An 18,901-nucleotide genomic window follows, 5' to 3' on the forward strand; every position below is an offset into this window, starting at 1 on the left:
GACACAGGTACACCTGAAGCATTCTTGATAAGAGCAACTTTAGGATCATATGGTGTACTAGCAATTCTACAATTTGAATAACCATACTTCTCAAGTATAGATTTCTCTATATAATGAGATTGTGACAAGGTTATTCCCTCAGTTGACTGAGTCAACTTGAGTCCAAGAATCACATTCGCCTCACCCATGTCCTTCATTTCAAAGTGTTTTTTCAAGAAATTCTTTGTCTCGTTAATAATCTCAATATTGGTTCCAAACAGTAGTATATCATCCACATACAAGCACAACACAATATGTTCATTTCCTTTAACCTTATAGTAGACACACTTGTCATTATCATTAACTATAAAATCAAAAGTCAAAACAGTGTCATCAAACTTTTTGTGCCAGTCTCTAGGTGCTTGTTTCAAGCCGTAGATGGATTTGACTAACTTACATACTTTGCTCTCATTGCCAGATGCAACAAATCCCTCAGGCTGATCCATATAAATCTCTTCTTCAAGATCACCATGAAGAAAAGCTGTCTTTACATCCATTTGATGGATGATAAGACCATGTACGGAAGCCAATGCTACAAGCATTCGGATCGTTGTCAATCTTGCAACAGGAGAGTATGTATCAAAGTAGTCAATACCTTCTCTTTGCCTAAAACCTTTAGCAACCAATCTAGCTTTATACTTATCTATTGAGCCATCTGGTTTCATCTTCCTTTTGAAGATCCACCTACATCCTATAGTAGAACACCCAGGAGGGAGGTCAACCAACTCCCATGTTCCGTTAGAAACAATAGAGTCAATTTCACTCTTCACAGCGCCTTTCCAGTGCCTAGATTCCGAAGAATCCATGGCTTGTCGGAAAGTCAAAGGTTCGTCCTCGACATTGTAAGTGATAAAATCACTTCCAAAGTCCTTAACTACCTTTGCACGCTTGCTCCTTCTAGGTTCCTCAACTTCATTAGGAGTAGAGCTACTAGTAGGATCTGCCCCCACATTTGTCATCTTTTCCACATGATCGGGAATAGAACTAGATGTGTGAGTAGGATCAACACTAGAAGAACTTTGAGGTATACCAGTCTTCATAGGGAAGACATCCTCAAAGAATGTTGCATCACGAAACTCAACTATCGTGTTTGCCACTATACCATCTATGTCAGATTTTAATACTAAAAATCTCATAGCTGTAGTGGTTTCGAGATAGCCCAGAAAGATACAATCAACAGTTTTCGGCCCTAGTTTCTTTCTCTTGTGTTCAGGGACAAGTACCTTCGCAAGGCACCCCCACACACGAAGATACTTTAGACTAGTTTTCCTGCCTTTCCATAATTCGTAAGGTGTCTTGTCCATATGTTTCAGAGGGACTCTATTCAGAATATGGCAAGCCGTATTCAGAGCCTCCCCCCACATGTACTTGGGCAACCCCGAATTAATCAACATACTGTTAATCATATCTTTAAAAGTTCTGTTCTTTCGTTCTGCCACCCCATTAGACTCAGGTGTATATGGTGGAGTCACCTCATGAATTATACCATTGCTCTTGCAAAATTCATTAAAGGTGTTTCCCGTATATTCACCACCTCTATCAGATCTCAAACGTTTAAGTACTTTACCAGTTTGTGTTTCAACTTCAGTTTTAAATCTAATGAATTTTTCAAGTGCTTCATCTTTATGTTTAAGAAAATAAACATAACAATATCTACTACAATCATCTATAAAGGTAATGAAATATCTACAGTGTTCCTTAGTCAACACACCACCAAATTCACATATGTCCGAGTGCACTAAATCTAACAAGTCAGAATCCCTAACCACACTATGAAAAGGTTTCCTTGTTAGTTTAGCTGTCACACATACTTGACATTTAGTTTTCTTATCAATGGCATGCTTTGGAATCAACTCTAAGTTCATCATATTCTTTAGAGCACCAAAATTTAAATGACCAAGCCTAGAGTGCCACAAATCGGATGATTCAATATTATTAACAGAAGGAGAAGCAATATCATTAATAAAACCGCCTAAAACAGGCTCCACATTTATTAAAAACAAGCCGTCTGACAAGTAGCCCTTGCCAAAAAACACACCAGTCTGAGTAATAACTACTTTATTACACTTTAAAGAAAGTTCAAAGCCATTTTTAACTAAACAACTTCCACTAATAATATTTCTACGAATCTCGGGAACATGATGCACTCTAGTAAGGGATAGAACACGCCCTGAAGCAAACTCCAGGTCCACGTTTCCTATTCCACGAACTTGAGCCGCACTAGCATTCCCCATCGTCACTGTCATCCCATGAGCCTGTTGATAAGATACAAACAGAGTAATATCAGCACAAATGTGCACATTAGCTCCCGTATCAATCAACCACTCATTAGACAGATAAGTGGAAAATAGTTCAGGGTTGTACTTAACATACCCGTCATTGGTTTCAGAAGCAACAGCCTCACCAACAACCATGTTAAGCACAGGCCCATCAGTGGTTCCAAGCACAGTATTTGCTTGTGCTACCACCTCAGCTTTCTTTGCTTTCTTTACAGGACAGTCCTTACTCCAATGACCAACCTGTCCACAAGACCAACATGGTTTGTTGGCCTTTGATTTCTTAGCCTTGCCCTTGTCAGTTTTGGGCTTAGTGTTCACCTTCTTAGCGACAGACTTTCTTTTCTGTCCCACAGTCACTACATTGACCTTCGAGCTACCAGATTCAGTTGGCATCACATGTCCCTGTTTGGACTTGTGCTGCTCCTGCACAGAGATATCCAGCATCAGGCTAGTCCAAGTGATCTCTCCCTTCTGCCTTTTCAGGGAGAGTGCAAACTCTTCCCAAGACTTAGGGAGTTTTTCAATCACAGACATAACCAAAAACTTTTCAGGAAGGTCCATTCCGGACTCCTTCAAAGCATGCACCAACGTCTCAAACTCATGCACCTGCTCAGTCATGGATTTTGTATCCACCAGTTTGAAGTCCAGGAACTTAGCCACAGAATACTTTTCCAACCCTTGCGAGTCAGTATTGTGTGTCTGATCAAGTTTCTCCCACAAGGTCTTAGCAGTGTAGGAGTCAGATGAGTAAACATCGAACAGAGTGTTCGTTAAGGCTGCTAGAATAGCAGCCCTAGCCACCCCATCCTTTTCCTCCCACATAGCATAGGCCTTAAGGGTTTCAGCCTTTTCCTGTACCACAACTGGTTTCTCATACTGCAACACCGGCCATAGACCCTTAACCGTAAGCCACAGTTTCATCTTTTTCTGCCAACGAGAAAAAGAAACTCCCCCACCGAATTTATCAGGAATACCTGATAAATCAATGGGCTGTGGAAAACGATACGTAGTCCAATCGATGTTACTAGTAACACCAGACCCAGAACCAGCACCACCACCAACAACAGAATCCGCAATCTCATTAACCATCTTGCTTACTACACAATATAACAGATAATCACTTCAAGATTGTTGGGAGTCACAGTGAAAATCACAGCAACAATGTATAGAGCAGTTATATTATATAAACAAGTGTAGGCCAACGAAACCACAACAATATAGCATGCACGAAGATCGTATATACAATAATCAGTGACTGATAAATTACAAGAAAAGAAGAGAAAGGCGCACCTTACACCGTCGCTAGAATTAGTATACAGAACAGCTGAGTCGCCTAGCCCTTCGATGAAGACTAGACTGTTCTTGAAGTGATTATTGCCCCACTACGCTGTGATGGGTAGTCGCAATATCGCTCCCAGGATAAAACAGCACAGACCGAACCGCTCACAGACACGAGTACGATCAACAGCGATCAACACCTCAGTTCGCCCGAGAACAGTATGTATATGTGTATATATCGGAGTAGATGGTGAGAGTGTAAGAGAGAAGAATGAGAATGGTGTTTGTGTTTTTCCCGTGCTACAACTCAAGTGTCGAGGCTCACTATTTATAGTGAGGCCAAGGCACCAACACACCGTCCAGATTCATCTGTCCAGGTTCAATGAATCTGTATCTGTCAGACATTCTGACCAGATTCATTTGTCCAGGTTCAATGAATCTGTATCTGTCAAACATTCTGACCAGATTCATTTGTCCAGGTTCAATGAATCTGTATCTGTCAGACATTCGGACCAGATTCATTTGTCCAGGTTCAATGAATCTGTATCTGTCAGATATACCGACCAGATTCATTTGTCCAGATTCAATGAATCTGTATCTGTCAGATATACTGACCAGATTCATTTGTCCAGATTAAATGAATCACATTCTCATTTCAAGCTCTTTCAAGCCACTGTATTCAACTCTATTTCTCAATGGATTTCACTAAGAAAATGTCCCGGAAATTACATCAAGAACATATTAAAAAATATGCTTTAAACTTTCCATTTTCTAACAATCGAAACCCGTATTAATATCACACTCGGAATTAGGGTCTACTAAAAACCGATTTTTTCGTTGGAAGTAATTAAAGGCCTATATGCTAAATTAGTAAACGAAAAAAAAAATGAGAAAATCTAGGAATAAACCGGTCATAGTAGAAAGCAAGAGGAGCGACGCAGATAGCACCAACGATATGACGATATGTCATAAGAGCGAAAATGAAGGTTCCCTGACTTAGAATTATCCTCGAAAGTATTTGTAATCGGTCCGTGCATGGCCAGCTGGGTCACTTTAATACGAGGAATCCGTCCTTTTCCGCAGATTATAAACTCACTGCTTTCTCTATCTTTTCTCCTCATCTCGCCATTAACGCAATAAACAAATTCCCAGTCCCAGGTTAGTACACTTGTACTTCATTTTTTCACCCGTCAATGCCGATTACTCAGTAGAATTGTTTGTTTTTATACCCTCATGCATCGCTTAAAATTCAACATGTTGTCCCTTGTTCGATCTTTTCTCTGAGTGCACTTCTCTTAACAAATTCGATACAAAAATAATATATTTAACACATTTCTCGCAACATACAGAAATCAAAGATCGCAAAATGATGGATTGGAAGAAAAGAGGCAGAGAATCAAGAGTGGCCATGGGCATGCTGGCGGTTCAAGGCTTTGCGGTGGGATTACAAATACTTTCGATGAATAAAATATTAAAATATCTGAATTCGAATTCGACTTAATTATTATCAATTGTAGTTTGAATAATTTTAAGAAAAATTTTCTATAGATGTTTCAAATTGGATATAAAATAAATTTTCAAATTGATTTAAATGTAAACTCTTTGCATATTAAAATTTTGTATTCAAACTTCAGTCTAAAGATAAGAAACTACAGACTATACATGCATAGTCTTGATTATTAAAATTTCGATTATTAAAATTTCAAACTTGTAATATAATGAAAGGACAACATTTAATTTTTGAAAAAGTTCTTAACAAACTTTTTCTGAAAAAAAAAATTAATAAGTTTTTCCTCGTAAAAGTGAACCCTTAACCTCTTTTTATAAAATAAAAATAATATTCGACTATCATTGTACAATCTACATTTTTCCCCGATTATAGAAATATTATATGGGTTTAAGATCAGCCAGAATTATATAATTTACCGTAAATATTTAAGAGTAAATATAGAGTGATCTCCGTATATTTCACTATATTTCAAAAAATAACCGAAATTTCAAAGACATAAACTAATATTCAGATTGTATTTGTCTTTTAAAAAGAATAACGACTCTTAATTCGTTGTGTGAATGAACTACTATTTTAAAGGTAAATGTAAATACGGCCAAATTTAAAAATTAATTTACTATATTTTAAAATTCGATACAAAATAGGTCGCTATTTTGGAATTTACTCATATATTAGTGAAGATCTTCTGTGTCTTCTCTGGTTTCTTGTGATTACGAGAAAGATTCGAAGAAAATGATACCAATGGAAAAAGATATATGAGAGGAGGCCAACTAAGAAAAATTTTAAAAGTTTCTCTTATCTTCCTTTCTCTCGTTTCTTTAAGCCCTGAGCCCGGTAAATCGAATGACACTTTACCGAATTTGCATCCTTAACGTACGCCAATGCTTATTTGTCTCTATCACTCTCTTTCTCGCTCACTCATTCTGAAATCATTATAGTCACATCATGGAAAGTTCAGAGATCCGATGCGACTGCTTGTTTTGGAAAATCTTCTGAAAGTGCACAATTTATCAATCTGATGCATCTCGCAAATAATTATACTCTCTACACATATCTGTCAATATTTATGTATAGCCTTCATTTGGCAGATGTGCAGACTTATGGCCGTGTTCAGTAGTTTGGAAAGTTCGCTATGATTAGTAAGACTGACCTCGTTAAACCATACTCTTACCGAAACGCAAAATTGTTGAATTGTTTTATTACGTGGGGGATTGGCTCTATGATTAAAATTGGCATACAAGTGCATGCAAGGCACGAACACGTGTATAAATTAAATTTACTTCTCATACAAATATGTATAGGGGAGGGTTCTGGTACAAACTTACAAACTTACAAACTTTTTTTGTTCAACACATATATAACTTGAGTTCAACATTTTTTTAACATATTTTGTTGAACATCGATTAAAATAGTGGTGGAGAAGTACATAAACCAATTTTTAAATGTAAGAACTAAGGTAAACATGTTATTTAACTAATATTTATGTTTCTAGACCCTACCCAAACCCCAGAGCTATAGTTTAAACATCTTTTTAGATATATTCAACACAATGATAATTAGTGTTCAACACCCGATGTTGAACCCCAGTTATAAATGTGTTGAAAACGCGATTTATTTATGCGTTATTTTTAAAAATTGTGATGTTTTTTGACGAATTTTCAACATGGATACTTTATATAACTAAGGATTAACACGATGGGAGAATAAAAAAAAGTTTGTAAGTTTGTAACTTAAAAAAGTTTTTATTTGATCCTATCCCAATATGTATATATATATAGATAATTATATAGAGTAATTATTAAAATGATTAAGAGTACTAATATCCGGTATTTCGACTATACCTTATATAAGCACGTTAATAAACTAATATTTTAATTTAATTTTAATTATCAAATTATTTTTAACGTAAAAGTTTTGAAAAAAAAAGAAATTAATTCAATAATGAAAAGCCATACGGCATCTACAAGAACAATCGAGTCGAACAAACATAAAACAGATCATATCGCTGATTAATCTAGTCTTTATAAAAACACAATCAAGCGATTTGTTGAAATTGATATATACAAATATAGCTTTCATCAAAACTTCATCAAAACCCGTTTGAGCTATCGATCGTAATTGCAATTCCATATAAATCTTTACACTGAATCAATTCCTTGAAAATCTGGCAAATTTGACGTCCTGAACATTGAATCACATCAAAACACACCAAAAAACACACAAAGCTCTCACAAGGAGAGAATAAACAAAATCCAAATAAATTGGGAACAAAACTCACCCAAAAAAAGATTTTATCAAACAAAGATACAATCTTGAAAGATAGGAATCCTTACCTGGGGTGGAGTATTATTGAAAAACAAGAGCAAAACAAGAAAAATAACTGATTTGGGGCTTTCCACCGGTAAACCCGATGGAAGCCCCTCATAACGGCTAGGGAAAAGGAAGAAGCTTGAGAGAATTTTTTTTTAGAGTTTTGAGGAGAGGCTTAACGTAAAAGTTATATTGATACAAATATTATATTGGAGAACTTGATATCTTATATTTTCTGCAACTAGAACATATTTTGTATAAATATGTATCTTACAGTCTTTTGTTTGAAAGACATTTGTAGTACATGGTGTCGAATACAAAGTAATTTTTATTGAATTTAAACTGAGAAAAGAAAAGTTGGCTAATCCATGCCGATTCGCATGATCACAAAGGCGACTAACGAACCCCTATCGACCGGCTACAGCTACTTTGGATCATAAGAAAGTAGCAATTTAAGCATAACGACCAACAAAATCAAATCAAACATATATCCTTAATTAATTGAAATCATATACATTTCGTGCACAGTTTAATAGTCTGGAATAGAGTATGAAGGGTGTTTCGTTATAGATACACGTCTTGGATAAGAAAAGTAGTGAGTTTAATATTGTTTTACACGCATTTTGAGTTTCCGGTAGAGTTTCATAAAGTTCTTTTACAATTTTTTTTGAATAAAAGTTTAAATATCAAATTTTATTCAAATATTATGAAATTATATTTTATAAAAGTTTTAAAAATCGTGTTACAAAATAACATATACAATTTATTGAGACAGAAAGAGTACTATTTATGAAATGGTATAAAAATGAGAAGGACTTCCAAAATAGAAATTGTACAGAAATGAATGGGACGCCGAAAGCATAACACACAACTTACGTATATACACTGATCCATTAGTGCATTCTGATTATTTTGTTACATTATTATGATCCTAATTACACTGTTATTTTCACTGTGTCTGCGATAGTCACGTCGGCATGTTCATCAGGTGAACTAGTTGGAGCCACAGTCGAGGGACAGCGCAATTTTGCAGCTTGATCGCAACCTGCATTGTTCGTTTCATTATTATTGCTACTACCATTCGTCACGGGTAATTCAGTGGAGGCTGCTGTTACTGATATTGTTTGGTTCATGTTTTTGAATTCCTTGTTCTTTGCCCACAAAAAGGCATACAGCCCTGCTATGATCACAAGCATACCAATCAAGCTGCAAAATATTTGAACTATGACTTATATAGGTTTCGTTATAGTATCGACAAAATTAAATACGGACAAAGGAATTAGATATTTATTGTTACCTTCCCAGTTTGAGCTTTTCACTCATAAAAACTGCTTCCACGACGGCTATAGTGATCAGAGACAAAGGGTTGAACATTGAGGGATATGTTGGTCCTCGTTCTGCAACCGCCCACGACACCAAACAGAAAGTTGCAGCTGTCGCGAATGCTCCCTGTATAACCAAACCGCAAAGCACCAAAAAATAAAATATATAAGTTCGTTAAGATTAGGACAGAAGAGAATTCAGGTATTTCAAACATATTCATAATGCTCACTACTCTAACAAATACCGAATAAAGGATATTGATTAGCTGCAGGTCGAAGCCTAATCTCCACGAGGACTTGGAGTGATCGATACACAATCCAACAACAACTTGTTGAACTGCTGCAGTGATGCATATCAGCATCGTTGACATGTATTTGCAAGGGAAAACCTTGAACAGCTTCACCTGTTATTCAGCAAAAAGTCGACAATTAACTGACAGCTTTACGTGTCAGAACTACCTCTCTTTTTAACTAACATCAAATGTCAGAAGCGTGTTAGGCATGCCTGAAAGATGAACCACAAACCATAACACAAGACGCTTCCCACCAAAAACATGGAACCGCGCAGATACTTGGGCTTATGTTTTTCAACCACCAGGGGATGCGCGTCGTGATGGCTGATGACTGCAGGGCCTTTGTACAGAGCAACAGTCAGCGCGCCTGTCAGGCATATCATTGCTCCCATTATTTTGATTTTTCCGACCCTTGTGTGCAATCCCAGCTTCTCTATTCTACAGCCATTTAGTGCACTCTATAGAACTCAACAATGATTGTGATCAATTAATTATAAAAATATATACTAGACTTTTTTATGAGTACCTGAAAATTGCAGAGAAGATGAAGGTAGTAATTGGAATTAAATTGAGGAAATTTGTGGCATATGTTGCTGTGGTATCCCGTAGGCCGTAATAATAAAGTCCCATAGCCATTGATATCCTGCGAAGCAAGTACCCAGGACATGAACGGATTTAAAGCTTTTAAAATCAATACAGCACTTTACTGTTTTCTGTATTCATCTAGCACTCAGATCAATCATATCTACCTTGCTAAAACATAGCCGGAACCTAACAACGAACCAAATCGTATGAATTCGATTTTGTTTGATCCTAGTTTTCTCAAAATTCTGTCTATTCGGTCTAGACCACTCTAATAAAATATGATTTGATCTGGTTCTTAAAATAATATTTTGATCTGAATCAAATAAACTGAATAGTCTGATTAATATGTCATATAAATTTATAATTTATTGCATATATTTTTGTATATATCTTATAAGTTATACTCCCTCCGTCCCATTTTATGTGACCTCATTTCTTATTTGGGACGTCCCAAAAAGAATGGACTTATAATACTTACTATTTTTGAACACTACTTTTCACTATTACACCCACTACTTTCTTCCACTATCTCCATTCTATAATAATATAAACACTATTACACCCACTATCTTCCTCCACAATCTCAAATCTATTATTAAATATTGATAAGTCCCATCACTTTACCCACTTTTCAACTAAACTTACTATCTTTTTCTTAATCTCCGTGAAAGTCAAACCAGCTCACTCAATATGGGACTGAGGGAGTATATAATTATAATATCTAATTTTTGTATAAATTATATCTATCTTACGTGAAGTGGTGTTGATTAATTGATATTATTTTCTTAATAATTCATGAATATTAGTTTATTTATATTTTAAGGTATATTTTTTTATAAAAAAAATCGGTTCTTTTGGATCATACACACCGAATTATTTTAATTCGGTCAATATTTGAATTTTGGTCTGGTTTAAGCCCAGGCAAAAAATAAAATTATATATATATATTTTTTATTTTATTTTGGACCGAACCAATCGAATGCTCACCAGCCGCTCGAGCCATGGTTTCAAAAACTTTGTTGTCTATTGTAACACCAGTACTGTGCTCCATTAACGTCCAAATATTTTATGTGATAAATTTTAGAGTAAATGACAAAGTGGTGGCTGTAGTTTTCCGAATTTTATAAGATGGTGGCTCGACTTTAAAAATTACATAATGGTGGCCAGAGTTTACTTCCGTCTTTTACTAAGGTGGCGGCCGTGAACTTCTGTTAATTTTCCTCCGTTAACTCCAAAAAATAAAAGAATAAACGACAAAATGGTGGAAATCCAGCCAACATTTTGTGAAATTTGAAAAACTACGGCCACCATTTTGTCGTTTAATCATTTGTTTTTTGGAGTTAACGGAGGAAAATTAACGGAGATTCACGGCGGCCACCTTTTTAAAATGCGGAAGTAAACTCCGGCCACCATTATGTAGTTTTTAAAGTCCGGCCACCATCTTGTAAAATTTGGAAAACCACGGCCACCACTTTGTCATTTACTCTAAATTTTAGCAGCTCAACTCAGAAAAGAGATTTGAATTGAATGATTTCTTCTTATCTTTACTCAGAATCAGGTATTTAAGAGTTCACCTCTTACCGAACCCGTGAACATTTGAGTATTTAAATGCGTAATCAACAGTGTTTAAAACAAATATTGCTATTTTTAAACTGTAATGGTCATATCTTCCATCATCTGATCATATATACATACAAGATAAGTGTTCAATCATATACATGTACATATATATTTATACTTTTATATATAGTATACACTATATCTTGCAATCCAACCAAAATATTTGGAGTCGAACCGAAGGGATAGAGCAGGAATATCGGGCATATTTCTGGGTATACCTGTCGATGTAGGGAAACATAAAACAGCAAACACAAAATTGGTTTCTGTTTTGATTAAGCAAAAACCTACCTGAACAATTCTTATATTCTGATATAAAAAGCGTCCCTAATGGTTAAATTAGTTCAGTACGTAAAAGTAGAAGGAGACACTCGTGTTATGTTTGGTCGGAAGAATGGAATGGAATGAAATGAAATGAATAGAAATAAATAAAAATAGTAGAGGTACACATAGAAAGAAATTTTTTGGAAAAAATTGAGTGAGTTCAAAATTTTTATGATGAGATTTGAAGGGAGAATGAGTTTAGGAAGGAATTGATCGAGCATTTCTTCCGAAATGGGGTTGTGATCTTTAATGTATGGTGGGCAGATTGAAAATGAGGACGGAATGAAATTTAAAAATATTTACTCATAACATAATTCAAATTTTAAATATTTACTCATAACATAATTCAAATTTTATTCCATTCTTTCCATACTCGTTAATCCGAACCAAACACAACATCAGAAGATAATCACCTTAATTGTGCGCCAACAATATATCAGGCAAAAGGAAAGCAGCGGAAGAAAGAGAGCTGGAGCCTAGCTAGAGATCATGAATTACTTACCCGGTTAAAGCGACCATGAAGAGCCAGAAACAAGCTAGCCGCGTCAATTTCTTAAAATGAGATCTGCAATGACCGAAAAAACAAACATCAATCTCATCAAAAGACCAACATAATGTATCATACGTGTCTTTATGTTCACTCGCAAGTAGGGTCTGAAGAAACCGAAAAATATATGCAAGAACAAACCGGTCATAGTAGAAAGCAAGAGGCGCAACGCAGACAGCGCCAACAATCTGACGATAAGTCATAAGAGCAAAAATGAAGGTTCCTCGAGTAAGTATTATCCTCGAAAGTATCTGTAACCCCACCGCAAAGCCTTGAACCACCAACATCCCCATCGCCACTTTCGACTCCTTAAATCTCTTCTTCCAATCCATCCTTTGATCTATATTTTGCGAGAAATGTATTTTGAGAGAGCTGAATAAGGAAAGGACAGAGTCCGGGAACAGTTATGCAGAATAGCTAACCATGCACGTATGCTGAGCAATAGAGCAATTCATGTGATTTATTAGGCGCTTTAATTTGGACAACTGTGGTGTGCGCAACGATATCAGCGTCTTCGTATAAATAACTCTCCCAAGTCTTGGTCACTCAGATACACTCGCCTCAATGTTGATATACTAATATATTAGGCCATGTGGCGTTTAGCCAACCCGTAAAACCAAAATCAAAGAAAAATATATATGTAAAAGATTCCTACCTACGTTCCTCGTAACTAAAAATTTAACCTGTTTCATGATAAGAGTATATTTGCCGACAGAAATTGTATTAAAATTGAAACAATATATTTGATGAGTTATAATAACTTGTTATTCTATACTATACTATATTTTAATATATAATTAATTATTATAATTAATTATATCTGGAAAAACTACTTCTTTATATTCCTATTATTTTAACTAAGCTCGTTAAATATGCTCTTAACATGCTACGGCAGAATTCAATAGAAAATTACACGTTCTCGACCGCTTAAATTTGAAAAAAAAATCCTCAATTATTATTAACCTAATCTATAAAATTCTAATCTAGTTGTCTATGTCGTACACAATAATTTGTAAAAATGCATGAAACATAATAAAAATATTGAAAATTAATTCAAAAGTGCATGTGAAACTTACGTTGTTTCTAAAGCATATGAACCCCGTTTAATGCTTCAAGTTAGATAGAACTCAACTCAGTACCTCGACAGGATGCAATAATAATAGAGTAAATTTCAAAAGTAGTGAAAATTCGCTTTCTATGAACCAAATAAACACCTGTATAGTTGTATCCCATAGGCCTTCCCATAGTCCACAACCTAGTGCGCCAGAGACGAGGAAAAACTGGGAAATGATATTTGTGGGATTTTGTTGTTTCTAACAATAATGCACAAACCCCCTTTCGTAGAAAATTTTGGGCTACTGTAAATCTATATAACTGAGTACTGATATCAGTTTAATTTAGAGGAGTGCTAGGTGCACAAAATTGACAATTGATGTGGTGAGTTTTAATTGCGGTTGTTGATGTAAATACCGGCTCATTTCAAATAAAGCCTATCACATGTTAATTTTGTACATAATTATGTACACCAAGCATTTTCCTAAAATTTAATTATAGGGGTCGTTTGGGTGAGTTTGAAATAAATGTTTGTTTGGGAAAAAAATAGAAACAATGAAACAAAAATTATGCCTTAATCGAACTTTTTTGTGGTCATCGATTGGCTGTAATCAAGTCCTGATAAAGTATGCAGTATGAAGATGTGAGATTGCAGAGAAGCGCTTGTATAGATGTGTAAAACTAACTATTACAGAAAGAGCAATGTAACTTGAACAAGAAGCTTAAAAACTAACTAGTGCTGTGAGGGTGGTGATATGTTTAAATACAGTGATCAGCTAACTAACTCCTTTACTTACATCACCTGATGGCTGATGCTGTATGTATCAATATACTAATATCTAACTAACTGTGACAACTCAGCACTTGGTGTGTTGGTGAATAATGTGGATAAATCGACTAGCTCAGAGTGCTTGAGCTGTATAATGCATGATGTTGCTGTGATACATTCTCATTAGCCCCTCTCAAGTTATTTTCTTTGTTTTAATTAAAAATAAATAATAAATAAATTTGATAAAATTAGTTATATTATCATAGATATTATAAGTCATAATCTTTTACTTGGTTATGATAACATTCCAGAATAATATGTAAAACTTTACAAATAATATTTTTACTGTTTGAACTCATATTTCGAGATACTTGTTTGATGTTTATGGTGAGCTTAGTGAGCATCTTGATTCAGTTTGGTTACCAACTTGATACATTAAGCCCACTTCAGTTACCAACTAGATAATTAACCCATCAGTCTCCGCGATGCTGCACAAAAAATATGAGAGAAGTGACAGAAGAAATCAACAAAATTCATGACACAAAGTTTCTTGTTTCCTACTATGATGATTGGAATGATTCATAGTCTGGTACGAAAACCAATCAGTTTAATTTACATGCAACACCTACTGCTGCAGGATTAGATGAGACATGCACAATTACTCTGTTAGTCGTGGTTTCCTTTCATCCTTATTCTGTAGCTATAAGTAGATACCACATTCTCTGAAATATAGATCATACGAGACTAACCAGTTTCGATATAGAAACTGTAGAGAGGGAGCTAGCAGAGTTATAAACAAATGGGTGCAGCCACAAGGCGTTGTGCTTCTCGAAAGTCAGGAAGAAGGATGGTGCTTGTGGTTGTGATAATTGCCATTTTTCTCCAGATCAGTGATCATCAAGTCCAGGCACAGGGGGGTAATTGCTCTAGTACAATGAGCAACTTGAATGTGTGTGCACCATTTGTGCTGCCTGGCGCAACTAACATGAACCCGAGTGCGGATTGCTGTGCAGTTGTGCAGAGCATAGAACATGACTGCTACTGCAGCACTCTCCAGATTGCTGCTCAGATTCCTACGCACTGCAACCTCCCTCCGCTCTCTTGCTCTGGTATTTAATTACATCAAATAAATTCGCTCTTAAGTTACTCAGATGTCTTGAATGAAGCGGTAAAACAATTATTTTATTTATTTATTTTGGTTCTTTAACTAATATGAGGAGTCTAATGTTTTGCAGCTGACTGAGGTGGAAGCACAGACAGGGATGATTGAAAAATAAGATGCAAGAACATTTTCAAGCCTTTTTTTTTTGCATTAATATTCGTTATTTTTCCTTTTGTTGGTTACGGAGGTTGAGAGATCCTCTGCTGCAACTTAGGGATGTAATGTAATGCAGATCAGAGGAAATTCTTAAAGCAACGATGAATGAAATAAAGACGAACATGTTGCCCTAATCAAACTCCATAAACATTTGCAGATCCCTGTGTTTACCTAGAGGATCTTATCACATTTCTCATTATCACCATAAACATTTGCAGATGATATTCCTCTATGCCTGTTGTACTCATTTTTATCCATCTACTTAATCAAACTCTAATATCTACAGATGCATTAAGATTACTGATTTATGGGTCAAAGCCTCATCATATGATAGCACTCCAAACGAATTCGATTATAAAATAATACAAATACAATAATCAACATATATCTATTTTACTAGGCAGTCTGAGAATATACAGTAAGCAGACTAACAATTCACAGTGGTAAGAGCAACCAAGAAACGCAACTCATAAAAGCCTAAACTATCCTAAGTGGCAGAGTATGCATCCTGTTGGGGGAGTTGGTATAGCTTTATCATCTGTCACACTTCCACTTGGAGGTAGATATGCAATCCAAATACCGACACCAGTCGCAGTGATCATTTCCATTTACACCTCTGAACAGCATCACCAATCCAACTGTAAACCTGCAAGGTTTGCAAAATAGAGTGAGAAAAGGCAGGAACACTGGTAGTGCTCAAATCATTAATGGACCGCAGCAGCATTTTAAGAAACTAAAATGGAAATCTTTGACCGGGACACAGCTAGTTTGATAAAAAAAAAAAAACATGTCCTTGCCTAAGAAAATAAACAAGTTAGTGGTTTAATATAGAACAACTTGATGACGCAAAATCACGGTTTTCCTACGAGATGAGCGGCTAAGAAAAAAGTAACAGAGAATTGCATCTTGTTTAAGATGTATTATGCACAATTACAGCTGATCGAACTGTATATACAACTTATTGACTCACCCTGCAATGAGTAGGATCAAAGACACCAACCACAACACATATTGATAGCCCTTGTACTTAGATTTGGCACGAACATCAGCTGGAAGACTACTACGCCGCACCCACCCATATTGAGGACGGAGCAGAAAGACAAAGCCAAGGAGAAAGCCCGACAAGAATCCACCAATATGGGCATAATTATCAACATGTGGGAGAAGTCCAACTGCTAGATTAATTACTACAATAACCAATAGTGTAATGATTGCTGCAGCCTGATATCAAAAATAGGAGCAGATTTAGCAAATATGCACGAGTCCATTGGCATGGAATCAGAAAGCCCACAAAAGTCCAACGCTAAGAAAATTATGAAGCACTCTATTAAGATAATGTGAAGAACAAAGTATATTTTGTTTGCTTAAGAAATTTCATAGTTACAGACTAACAGTAAATACATGATAGATAAAATTGCAAAGTTATCAACTCACCTTGTTGGAATAAATGGTCCAGTTCGTTAAAAGTTCTGAAAGCATCGCACCTAGTAGACCAAACAAAGCACCAGAAGCACCAACAGAGATGCTATTGTGGATGAATAATGCAGAAAGTATACTTCCTCCAAGTCCTGAGAATAAATAGATGACTCCAATTCGCACTGCCAACATGCAAATATACAGAGTCAAAAAGACAATATAAGAACATATATCCTCTTTACACTATAAGTGTTCCAACTATCAGGTTTCTGAGAGTTTAAGCAAAGGTAAGTTAGCATCTCCCTTTTTATAATCAGATCCTGACTTAAATGACATAGTGATGCCAGACTCAGGAACCTTTTCACTATAAAATTAGAATATAATGAAATTCCTGTTTTTTAAAAAGTAAACGAAGAGCAGGTTTTACTTCATAAATGCTCCTGTGTGTCAAATTTAAGATAACATCAACAAGTGAATAGCGAATCTGACGTTTCCCTGAGCTAATATTCTCAATGCTAATAAAAGGACAACATAGCTTACCAAAGCCAAACTGTTGTTCGAGACGTATGCCGATGAAGACAAGACTAAACATATTTACTACCAGATGAATGATCCCAGCATGCAGCCACATACAAGTAACGAGCCTCCATCCTTGGTGCTTATGCACCACTTTTGTCCACTCAAGTGCCCCCAATTTCTCCAGTCTAATCAAAACAAAATTAGAAATTGGAATCCTCGGAAAAAACATGTTTTCTGACGCTATAAAAGTACACATAGATAAATGTCGGCCGTAAGAAGGAAAACGTTAAAACAAAAAAAGACAACTTAATGAATCAGGTCCTGACCAGTTTATCAAGTCTCCAAAACTATAAGACCGTTATACTAGCAGTGCCAATAAAAAACCGCCACAAAGAAACGGATCACTACAAAATTGTGTAATCCTCGTAGTAGTACATATAATGTCAACAACACATAGAACAGTATTAATAGTTCATGATTGAAAGTCTGCGGATTTGCCTGTCTACGAAACATTCTATCTATAGCATTAGCAAGACTTTCCAAACTATTAGCGGCCTAGAATCTGATATTATTAATTTATAAGAATGATCACTGTCATAAATGTGCAACTTATAATCATCAAGATCCATCCCCAATTCAAGCTGAATTCTTAACAAAAACCACATCTTTATTCTAGGGTAGAGATTTCATACAACCCCGCTCCGAGTAGAATAACTACCAGGCAGGTTCGGTTAATAACCCAAATCGAACAGGTAGCAAGCAATTTAGACACAAAACCAATGAAAACAATCACAAATACCTCAGACAAATCCTCACCAGCCCTTTACATACCAATATGATCCCTAGAATCTCAAAACAAACACTATTGATAATTTCTTCACAGCATAAAACTAGTCTAATACAAACAACTAAATTCCCACACAAATCACCAAATTAAACTGTACAAATCAGCAATTACCAATAATTACTTCAATTAAGACAAGTGGGTAATGAAGAAGAACGCTTACGTATGAGAAGATGGGCCGAAGAGAGGATTATCAGTGGTGGGCTGAAACGAGAACCGGCCCAGAAACCTCGCAACGCACTTCCCATCGCGATCGTAGTGATGATGAGGACAATTATTCACAAACATAGTAATAATAAACATCGCCACGTTGGCAACTACAAACATGGGTATGAGCCATGATGTCCACTGCGACTCCCTCTCGTCAACACCGTACGATGAGGCCGCGTAGTTATTCACTGCTCTGTCTTTGCCTCCTCTCTCTAAGTCACTCCTCATGTTTTGTTTTGTGTAAGTATAGGTGAAAGGGTTGTATGTATAGGTTCAAGTAGTTATGTGTAAAAGTGGTTAGGACAAGACAGGGATATTGAGGAGGAGGAAGGGGAGATTAACGTGGGAGGGGGTGGTCGTGACCAGATTTTAGCGCGGACTTGGGTGAGCTGTCGTGATGAGCTGTCACTTCTACTGGTATTGCTTTACTCTGGTTTGGCGTGGGCGTCAGCACAGCGGATCATGACCTGGATATGAACAGCTGCTCCGCAACTAATTTATTTTTATTTTTATGGGTTTGCCGTTTGTTGATTGTTCTTTTAATCTGCGCTATAATATTAAGACCGACACAACACAAGTGCAGTTATTTGATCTTGTTTTTAATCTAATAAATTTATGTGTTAAATTTGTAATTAAATTTTAAAATTAAGAATTAGAGTTGATTAATA

At 35.9% G+C, this 18,901-nt stretch overlaps 2 protein-coding genes across 2 annotated transcripts; both read right to left on the reverse strand.

The window, feature by feature from the left end:
- Window positions 1–8,213: 8,213 nt before the first annotated feature.
- LOC108218023 (WAT1-related protein At1g43650) lies at window positions 8,214–12,598 on the reverse strand. Its single transcript, XM_017390945.2, has 7 exons — window positions 12,246–12,598; window positions 12,060–12,122; window positions 9,558–9,674; window positions 9,244–9,469; window positions 8,984–9,142; window positions 8,714–8,865; window positions 8,214–8,622 (listed from the first exon to the last, which is right to left on the reverse strand). Exons 1-7 carry the CDS (start codon window positions 12,434–12,436, stop codon window positions 8,352–8,354), a joined length of 1,179 nt encoding a protein of 392 aa, XP_017246434.1. The 5' UTR covers window positions 12,437–12,598; the 3' UTR covers window positions 8,214–8,351.
- A 2,974-nt stretch (window positions 12,599–15,572) lies between these two features.
- Window positions 15,573–18,759, reverse strand: LOC108215525 (RHOMBOID-like protein 3). Its single transcript, XM_017388002.2, has 5 exons — window positions 18,187–18,759; window positions 17,201–17,364; window positions 16,679–16,842; window positions 16,215–16,465; window positions 15,573–15,890 (listed from the first exon to the last, which is right to left on the reverse strand). Exons 1-5 carry the CDS (start codon window positions 18,459–18,461, stop codon window positions 15,779–15,781), a joined length of 966 nt encoding a protein of 321 aa, XP_017243491.1. The 5' UTR covers window positions 18,462–18,759; the 3' UTR covers window positions 15,573–15,778.
- Window positions 18,760–18,901: the final 142 nt, after the last annotated feature.

Source organism: Daucus carota, chromosome 4, assembly GCF_001625215.2.
Source record: "Daucus carota subsp. sativus chromosome 4, DH1 v3.0, whole genome shotgun sequence".
In the NCBI taxonomy this organism is placed as follows: domain Eukaryota; kingdom Viridiplantae; phylum Streptophyta; class Magnoliopsida; order Apiales; family Apiaceae; genus Daucus; species Daucus carota.

Coding starts and splice junctions, on each gene's coding strand:
- LOC108215525 (XM_017388002.2), bottom strand. CDS start 18,461: ATGAGGAGTGACTTAGAGAGAGGAGGCAAAGACAGAGCAGTGAATAAC. Junction 17,365..18,186: donor TTCGGCCCATCTTCTCATAC/GTAAGCGTTCTT, acceptor TGTTTTGATTAG/ACTGGAGAAATTGGGGGCAC. Junction 16,843..17,200: donor CGAACAACAGTTTGGCTTTG/GTAAGCTATGTT, acceptor GCATGTTGGCAG/TGCGAATTGGAGTCATCTAT.
- LOC108218023 (XM_017390945.2), bottom strand. CDS start 12,436: ATGGATTGGAAGAAGAGATTTAAGGAGTCGAAAGTGGCGATGGGGATG. Junction 9,143..9,243: donor GTTTGTGGTTCATCTTTCAG/GCATGCCTAACA, acceptor GCTGAATAACAG/GTGAAGCTGTTCAAGGTTTT. Junction 8,866..8,983: donor TAATCAATATCCTTTATTCG/GTATTTGTTAGA, acceptor TTGGTTATACAG/GGAGCATTCGCGACAGCTGC.